The 9,470-nt window shown below is 43.2% G+C and overlaps 1 protein-coding gene across 1 annotated transcript in view; it reads left to right on the forward strand.

Annotated features, from left to right (window-relative positions):
- Window positions 1–783: 783 nt before the first annotated feature.
- The window catches only part of smad10a (SMAD family member 10a), an 18,483-nt gene continuing 9,796 nt past the window's right edge, over window positions 784–9,470 (forward strand). The window contains exons 1-4 of the mRNA XM_069681582.1: window positions 784–1,042; window positions 4,073–4,148; window positions 6,502–6,742; window positions 9,449–9,470. The exon at window positions 9,449–9,470 is cut by the window's right edge and continues 153 nt beyond it. Coding sequence (XP_069537683.1) covers window positions 1,039–1,042; window positions 4,073–4,148; window positions 6,502–6,742; window positions 9,449–9,470 — 343 coding nt within the window. The 5' untranslated portion in view covers window positions 784–1,038. The remainder of the gene's footprint in view (window positions 1,043–4,072; window positions 4,149–6,501; window positions 6,743–9,448) is intronic.

Here is a 9,470-nt window from a genome sequence, read left to right on the forward strand (position 1 = left end):
AAACAAGAACAAAATTTCTATTTATTTTAATGAGTTGTGTTTTAGTTGTTGTTGATTTCCAAGAGTTATTCTATTATTCTGAAGGACTTGGGGCAAAATCCTGAAGACTCATCCTCCGAGGACCATAAACAAATACTACATTATATTTTGACTCAGGGCAAGGACCTGGTGCTGTCATTAGACAAGCACATATGGTGCTAAAAGGTTTTTTAAATATCTGCTTTTTTCACATTTTTTTCTATTAGTTTCATTAGAAAATAGGGAAATTAAGAAGTGCATATTAATTTTTAATCCATGTGGAGTTCCCTGTAATGCTCTTGAAAATATAGTTTACACCATTACATTATAGAGCCATACAGGTCTTACAGGTATTGTCTTTTATTATATTACTTAATGATGTAATGAACTGATACATTTATTCCATTAACATTTAATTAAGGCGAAGGTTTACAGCCAAGAAAGGGTCGAGTTAAACATGCTAACTCTGACCATAGAAGAGAGTGTTGCTCAAATAACAGTTGCAGTTCGTGTGTGTGTGTGTGTGTGTGTTGGGGGGGCGCTAATCTCAGCGGCGCCACCTTAAAAAAACAGTCTCGCGGACCTGTCAATCTAGACGAACCAGACAGACCCTGGCTAGTGGCCCTGCTGTGAGAGCCGCTCCGTGATTGGCTTAGAGCGGTCGCCACTGTGAGACCCGGCATCCTATTGGCTGCAGCATGTCGAGACACTAACGCGCACGACGTCTCCCCTCTATTGTTATTGTGGCGTGCGCGAGACGAACGGACAGGATGCACGAGGAGACAGTGAGGCTGATAAAACGATAAAACAGAGAAACATCAAGCTAAATAAACGTTAGCTTGTTACATTAGAGGGGTTAGCGTTAGCATTAGCGCTGCTGTGAACACAGAGCGGCACACACGTCTGATAGAAAGCGGTAAAAACACAAATACCCCCTCTTCAACACATATAACGTTACGGATCAGACTACAACACTTGAGGCGATCTTTCTGTCCAAGTTTCTCCTCTCCTCTCCGGCTGATGTGTAAGTACAAACTATTTATCTCTATCGCTTGTTTGCAGCAACACAAACAGACACAATAACGACAATATGACGAGGAAATCAACTCAAAATCATCTACTGTCTGTCTGATAATGTAATGGCCCGTGTTCTACTCTATATTCCGTTTTTTCTGTACCTTTTGGCTTCATACCTTCTTCTATTTGTTAAAGTTGAAGCAGTCAGATATGAATTAAATGTTGTATTATATGAGGTGGTCCTTGAACACGTTGAGACAGCAGACATGGTGACGCATGTTAACACATACGTGATGTCAGAGGAGTGAATGTATGGGTTGTTTAAGGTAACAGACCATTTCGGCTTTTATTTTCCTGACAAATCACTGCGACGGAAGTTTTAATTTGAAAAGTGCTGCCCTCAGGGTATGGGTAATTGGTTGTAGACATTAGGGCCCGTAGGTATGATGATGATGTACAGTATGTTGATATAGAGACAGGGATGGAAGGTGTGGTGTGTGTGTGTGTGTGTGGTTTGCAGGTAATGTATGTAGTAACAGTGAGCAGTGTGTGCTATTACGCTGTTATAGATAAAAACAGTGCTACAGGTAATCTGACTCAAGCTTTAGCATGATTCTAAACCTCACAGTACTGTGTGACTGCTTGTTTATTTCAGCATTAAAAGTACAGAGATAAAACATAAATGTGCTATTTCAGAGATGCATGTATGTCACATGTATGTAAGACTGTAAAACCCAAAGGTGCAGACATACTAATCATATTTATTTACACACTGCAGAACTGAAAGAAAAACATGAAATTAATTACTTTATTATTGCTTTGAGAGGTTGAACAGTATGGGATGAGACTGACACCAGTTTAAGAGGGGAAATAAGTGAAATGAGGCTTTTCCTGTGTGGACGGTGCACATTTTGTATATATTTTTAAGTTATTTAGTGAAGAACGCAGCCTTCTGAGGACCTTTGCATTGTTGTATTGCTGCAGAATCCTCCTCGTCCAGATATCCAGTCAGACTCTATTTGACGTACAAAACAACCAATAGCCTGTTATGTATGGAGTCAAATAAAGGTCAAAAACATTTGGAGTATGCAAAATCATGTTCACAAATATTTTCACAGCCTGCAGTTGTATTTCTCGTTTTGTATGTATGCGAAAAATATTTGCATGCAGGTATCTAAAAAATTGTCCTCAAGCATTCAAGTGTGTGAATTTGTGACCTGATTGGAGCGTCCTCTGATTGGCTGGTTAGCTGAGGCATAAAGAACGGGTCAACATCGTCTGTGTAACTCTCATCTCGTAGCTTGTAACTTCAGGTTATTGCGGGTTATTTGGGCTTTTTGCCTTTAATTGTTAGGACAGCTGAAGATAGACAGGAAATGTTGGGAGGAGAGAGTGGGGGATGACATGCACCAAATCATCGGCAGACCGGGAATCGAACCTCGATCAGTTCGATGAGGACTGCAGCCTCTGTATGTGGGGCGCCCGTTCTACCAACTGAGCTAAACCAGCACAAATTTAAGTCCACACAAACAAATATTTTCTACAGCTACAAAAACTTTGAACACATTGGCAAATCTTTGCAAAAAACTTGAATGTGTGAGGGCAAATATTTTATTACACATTGGTCAAAAAACCCGCTAACACCCGCAAACACCGGCTTTTTTGCTTAATGGGAAAGGTTACAATCTGCATTCAGACCCAGGTCACATGACTCTGCAGTAGACCCGGGTAAATATCCTCGGCTCCGATCGGCATTGATGGGAACACAAAACCTGTGTCGACACGCTAATCTCCGCCCCCTTTCCGGCACGATGCTATGCTCCGTCGGTAACTTCTGCGACTCCTTAGCTCCCGTCTCTGTCCGAGCAGCGCTCGAACATTGTTCCAGCTTTGAAATAATGGACTGATTGAGTAAGACACTTAGGGTTAGGGTTAGTCAGATGATGACGCAGCAGAAAAGAGACGGACAGGAGGATACTTCACTGGCAGTGGGAAAAGAGACAGTCAGCGTCTTTACGTGGGTCTGATTAACCTGCGTCAACGCGCTAATTTCGGTAGGAGAGGGGTGTAAGAAAAGTTCACAGTACCTACAAAGCAACAGTGGCCACATTAATGAAAAATACATGCAGCATTCTTCTTTCAAAATGTTTGGACATGTGATATAGATTAGACACTTAATGAGACCTTTTGGTATAACGAGCATCCTTATGAATCAGGGTTGGAATTAGCTCCCGCCATCCACCAAATGTGGGTGTTTTTGTGCAGGGTCGGGTGAATTTGCTCAGTCAGCATATTAAAAGAAGTAATGCAAGCAATTGTGACAGCGATTTGTGACATTCCAACATCGCCAACACACCAAAGAGAATTCATCATTTCATTGTGAGAAATAAAACTTAAAACTGGAAGCCGTCAAAGACCACGAGGCGTCGAAATGTAAAAAAGAAAGTTCAGAGAAAATCAGCAGCAATGAAGACACTTACCATCCTGAAGAGTGTCAGTGTTTTCTTTAAGAGATTCATTATTTACCTTATAACATAAAGTAGCATATTTACCTGAATAATAATACTGTTGATCTTTGATTATTTTCCACATGCAGTTCCACATTTGGCGGTTAAAACCAGAAAGTGTCAGGTGGATAAAAAGTGAACTTGCAGCCCTGCTATGACCTTGTTAATTTTGCTGATGATATAATTATCTAAAAGACCAAACTAATGATATGGTGCATGTGAAAACAACTGTATTATATATTCTATCAAAGATGTTCACTTTGCAATGAGATAAGTAATAGGAGTCACTGTTTTTGGAGCCTGACCTGCAGGAAGTCACATGTTGCTGCTTTTATTCCATCTTTAGTTAAAGGTGTATCACACTATCACTTCCTCACACTCTTCAGTCGCTGTTGGATTTGCACACTGAACTGTCACCTGCTAACTCCCGCTCTCTCCCCGCTCTCTCCCCGCTCTCTCCCCGCTCTCTCCCCGCTCTCTCCCCGCTCTCTCCCCGCTCTCTCCCCGCTCTCTCCCCGCTCTGCTGACAGGGACGGATTCAGAGCTGGGCCATCATGACGCCAGTGAACTCTCTGGTCACTCATTGGCTGACCAACTTAACACCAGGTAAGGAATTTATGAAAGCAGTACTAGGTGTGTCAGCGATCAAAGACTGTGATACATTCAAATGACCTAAAGAAATAGCATGATGGCTGTAATGCAGCATCGACATGGTTTACTTGCTCGTCTGGCCTTTTGGAGTGTACATGACCTGGCTTTGCTCTGAAACTGTCAACAAGAGTTCTAGTGTCACTACAGAGCAATGATGTCATATATTAATAATGCTGTGATTTTCATATCTCCATCCTTCTGAACAAAACTCTCTCGCACATGATGGCTTGAGTTTAAAGTTTCTGTGACTTTTCGTTTTGAAACTGCAACATAACAGGAAATGACTGTTAGTGACTTTAAAGTGTCCTGAGTGTTGTAGCATTCGGTTGGCTGCCCTTGTTTCTGGCACAGACAGCCGGGGCTGCCTGGCTGGTGTCAGTGAATATAGACCTGTTTGTGTGGGGAGATTTTCTAAAAGAAAGCCACATGTTCAGGTTACATGTTTGGCTTCCTCCTGCTCAGGAACAACATACTAACTTAATTCATCCCATTTACCATCCAGTGGAATGAATCAGCATCTGGTGTCGCTGTGCTCTGCTCTGTTTCTGAGGCTGTAAGGCCTGTTTCCTTTGAGAGCAGAAGTAAAGCATTGGACTCCCAACACACACGTAGTATTCCTCATTAGGGCTGCAACTAACAAGTGTTCTGATAGTCGACTGGTCATCGATTATTGCAACGATTAATTGACTCATCAGATAATGAATTGGACAATGACTTAATGGCTGTTGTTCAGCTCTCAGCTTTGAATGTAGTGTGAGGTAGCATGCGCTAACTAACAATAAAGACAATAAATATGAGTTCATTCACAAATATATCTTTGACAAACTTTGCTGCTGATCTGGATCCTACTGATACAAACGATGAATAATAAATCCAACACCACGTTTTTGTGCTGATAGAAAACATAAGTCAAACCGAGAACAGGAGTCCGTCGTGCCTCCTCTTCAGACGCTCACACATCCCCGACGTGCTCCTCGTCACAGATCCTGCAGGCGATCCTTCTCTCTGCAGCGTCCACGCTGAAATGCTCCCAGACCTTTTAGGTCGCGTTGGTGTTGCATCGGCCGCCGACATTTCGCTCTGTTCTGTTTACCTGTCGCTTCCTGGTCGCTGTTTGGCAAGAACAACTCTCAGCAGAGAGAGTAAAGATGTGAGATGTCTCACCCCGCAGCTTCTCAGCTCTAGAAAACGATGTCTGTGACCAGCATGAAAAATATGCACGTTTTTTACTTAACCGACTAATCATAGACGATTCCATTTGTTTCTTTTGTTATGGCTTTTTGCCGACGCTGCAGTGTCGTTGCACCCCTACTCCTCCTTTAGACACAAAGCAGGAGGTGAGCTTGTGTTCCATTTTTGTGTGTGTTTTGAAGGTGTGTGCACAGATCTCTGTGAGCACCAACACCACTTTGTGTCAGACCAAGTACAAGTACTTACATTTAGATCCTTGCCGATACCGAGTACCAATATGAGGACTTAATGGTATCATTACAGTTCTCATGATGACTTTAAAGCCTTTTCATCAGATGTTGCTCCCTTTGTGACTGTAACAAAGTCAGTCAACATAATGATGCAACTGTTGCTGACATTTTAACAGTCAACTTTGCTTCTCCGCCGGCCTGCTGACCTAACAGGAGGCTGAAGTCAAGCTGGAAAGTGGTATTTGGGTGCGGTACTTAAGCTCCGATACCGCCTGATACTGGTACCGGTACCGGTGCAACCCTGACCTCTGTACTTATATGAAGAGGTAAATGGAACTGCGCTTTTCTGGTCTTCAGAACGCTCAAACCTCTTTTACACTACATGTCACATTCACCCTTTCACACGGTTCAGTGTCTGGCCCAAGGACACTTCATCGTGCAGACTGCAGCAGTCAGGGATCGAACCGCCATCCTTCCACTCGGGAGGCGATCAACTCTACCACTGAGCCCCAGCCACACCCAAAGGGAAGGTCATACCTGCTGAATTTAGAGACATGCAGTTGTGACTATAGTGACCTCCTCCTTTCCTTTCCCCAGTGAGTGTTAGAACTGTTACTGGATTAAAGCACAATAAGTCAAACAAGTGTCCAGATTTGGAAAATGTCTATGACTGTAAAGTTTTAAAGTTTCCCTTCCTTCATCCTCCTCTCACTGTCTTTGATGCAAATGCTTGTTGTTGAAAGATTTTTGTTTTCCACCAGAAAATAAGATTTACTTCTCAGAAGGAGGTTTTAGTTTTTTATCCTTCACACTGGATGACTTACGCAGGGATGGATAACATGTTTTCTTACCCTAGCACCCTCTCTTCTCGTGTCCCGTGTTCTCAGCATCATGTCGGTGAACCCTCCCAGCAGTAACGACGCCTGCCTCAGCATCGTCCACAGCCTCATGTGTCACCGGCAGGGCGGGGAGAACGAGGGCTTCGCCAAGCGGGCGATCGAGAGCCTGGTGAAGAAGCTGAAGGAGAAGAAGGACGAGCTGGACTCGCTCATCACCGCCATCACCACCAACGGCGTCCATCCCAGCAAGTGTGTGACCATCCAGAGGACGCTGGACGGACGCCTGCAGGTACGAGTACCTTCGACTTTGCAAACTCATGAAGATTTTGTTAGAGTATTTTATTTGAGTTACTTGAACACACCATAAGGCAGGTTTGTTTTATTTCAAACAATGTGGAGCAGGTGGCATCGCACTATCAACCATAATCACGATATGTAAGCAGACGTGATGAGATACATCGAACGAAAACCGTCCAACTGAACCTGCAGATTATGTTTAACATCGGAGCTCCTCCCTGTGCCTTCCTTCTGTGGATCGCTAATGTCTTAGGTTGGATCCATCAGTGGAGCAGTATTTATAGTAATAATCAAAAGATGATGGTACTGCAGTGGTTTGGTTAGTAACAAGGTAAGCATGTAGCAGGAAGGTGTTCATCTTTAGAGGTGGAAAAACTACAGACATGATCAGAGACGTGAGAAACTATCTGCTGTGAATGTGGAACTCTGGGGGACCAGAAAGAGTCTGTAGTTCGTGGAAGCAAAGGTTTGTTACTCAAAGATGATGTTTTGCTGAATGATCTGACGTCACGATGTTCAGCTTGAAACCTGCACAAAGCTTCTTTGATTTATCAGCCTGTGAATTCAATCTGCTCATTTCAGCAGTTTCTTTGTAATCGGAGAATAATCATGTTACTGTCAGACAGCACCGTCGATTGTACATGAGGGATAACAGACACCATTCACCATACCAGCTCGAACTCTGTATATATATATACTGACGCTGACCTTTGACCTTTTATGAGAGTCACGTTGGAGGAAATGTTAGGAGGAGAAAACAACAAACCCTTCCTATCCTCTCCCTGGACTGCCGGCCGTCTATAGATGTAATAAGCTCCTCAGCACAGTTTGAAGTGACAGTAACAGTATAACCCCAAGCTGATACTGCCTGCCCTACCACATGCCTTTAAACGACCCTCACAATTCAAACGTGTAGTTAGATGGGCAGCGAGAGGCTAATCTTCCAACCTGACAGAATATGCCTCGAGGTGACACGGTGGGTCCCCCTCTACCCAACATTGCAGGTTCTGGGGTGATGGCAGCACATCGTCAGGAACATGGTATGACTACCCTGCTTCCTGTACTGCTTGTCTTGGGTTCCATGTCCTCTCTCTGGTTGGATTTGGGACCAACTTACTCACTACCATGTTTTTGCTCCTTAAAAAACAATTCGGCCCTGACCTTTGCACTCTCCTCAGTTAAGCTAGTTATTGGTAGCTGGAGTATGCCTTTCCCACACGGCCCCACACTACTGAGACGAGGAACTCGAGGACAAGCCATTTCCTAATAAACAAATTAACCAGCCTCTGTAGCCTTTCCACGTCTGGTGTGGGTATTTCTTAGACTGACAGTGGCTGTCCCACTTTGTCCTGGTACAAACTGGTACAATGTCAACAAAGCCGATGTTCTACGGCCCCTGAAGAGATGTCACGGCTGCAGCACGTATAAAGCCTACGTGTCTTTTATCACATATTTGCTTATGATGAGCTCAGTGTTGATTTGTCGTCTGTAGGATGCTAGTATATCTACGCAGATATAAATGATTAAGCTTGATGTCCCTATATGTACTTATTTAAACAGCATGTTTTCATTTCTAAGAAACACAGTGTGTATGCACATTCAAACACTTTGCTTAAATTACTGTGAACAACCTTTGTTAATGTTTGAGTTGCCTTAGGCTCAAGACGACGTCACTGTTTATGATATTGGTTTCTGTGCTTTTGCAAATCATGCAAAGGAACACATCGGGCAAAGTAAGAACATGTTAAATAAAGCTGCTCCTGTAGAAGGCTATCATATTTAATTTGACCTACATCGACTCTATAGACAATTCAGGGTAGGTAAGGTTTTACCCGCTCACTATCTGGTCTGACCTATTTACTGAGCTTCACGTCTAAAATCCATCCAAGAGGCATTTAGACTTTACACGAAGGAAGAGAAACTTTACAAAGTCTGTTTGCTTCGTAGGAAACAGATTAAGTACAACAGCAGCAAGACAAATCTTAACACTCAGCTGCTGAGGCGGCAGGACGACACCTGTGCGGGCAACGAGGATGCACACGCAAGAACAGCGAAGACAAAGACACAAATATTGAACTCTTATTCCAGCCATTAAAGGTCTATGGTTCTGCCTCATTAGAACGTTGTGTCGCTAAAAGTGTTTAAGCTTACTGTGTACTTACTGTCATGGTAAAGAGCCCAGGTATAATACACTAGCAGGCAGTGCTTTGCCAACAAGTGCGTGTCTGAAATGTTAATCAAACAAGGAATCCATAAAGAAATACCTGATTCTCTAGTCTGTAATGAAATATCTGTTTGAAGGGAAGAGAAATGAAAAGAATGCATGACAGTGCATCGTATCGCTTTTAACCAAATCACAGTGAATTATTCTGAATTAAACGTGACGTCCATGAACTGTACCGCAGCCCGTGTATCTCACTGCGTATCAGATCGACTTGAACGGCAGAGATGCACACACCTACGCTTTATTTATCAAGACATCTTTGTTTATTCATTTCCTCACTGTTTGCACTTATTTTCTCACGGAAGCATATTCTGTTGTTGTGCGACACGTCTACAGTGTACCCAAACACATCTGTTTATTTGTACCAGCTCCTGTATGAGAGGTATGAAGAGGCAGCGTGTGAGTCAGACCGCGTGCGTTATGTGTTGTGTGTTGTGTAGGAGCTGTGATACTGATGTTGTTCTCTCTCCTCAGGTGGCGGGCAGGAAAGGTTTCC

The sequence above is a fragment of the Semicossyphus pulcher genome, unplaced genomic scaffold (assembly GCF_022749685.1).
Source record: "Semicossyphus pulcher isolate SPU_LCO1_2020_fin unplaced genomic scaffold, fSemPul1.0.p SCAF_5, whole genome shotgun sequence".
Taxonomy (NCBI): domain Eukaryota; kingdom Metazoa; phylum Chordata; class Actinopteri; order Labriformes; family Labridae; genus Semicossyphus; species Semicossyphus pulcher.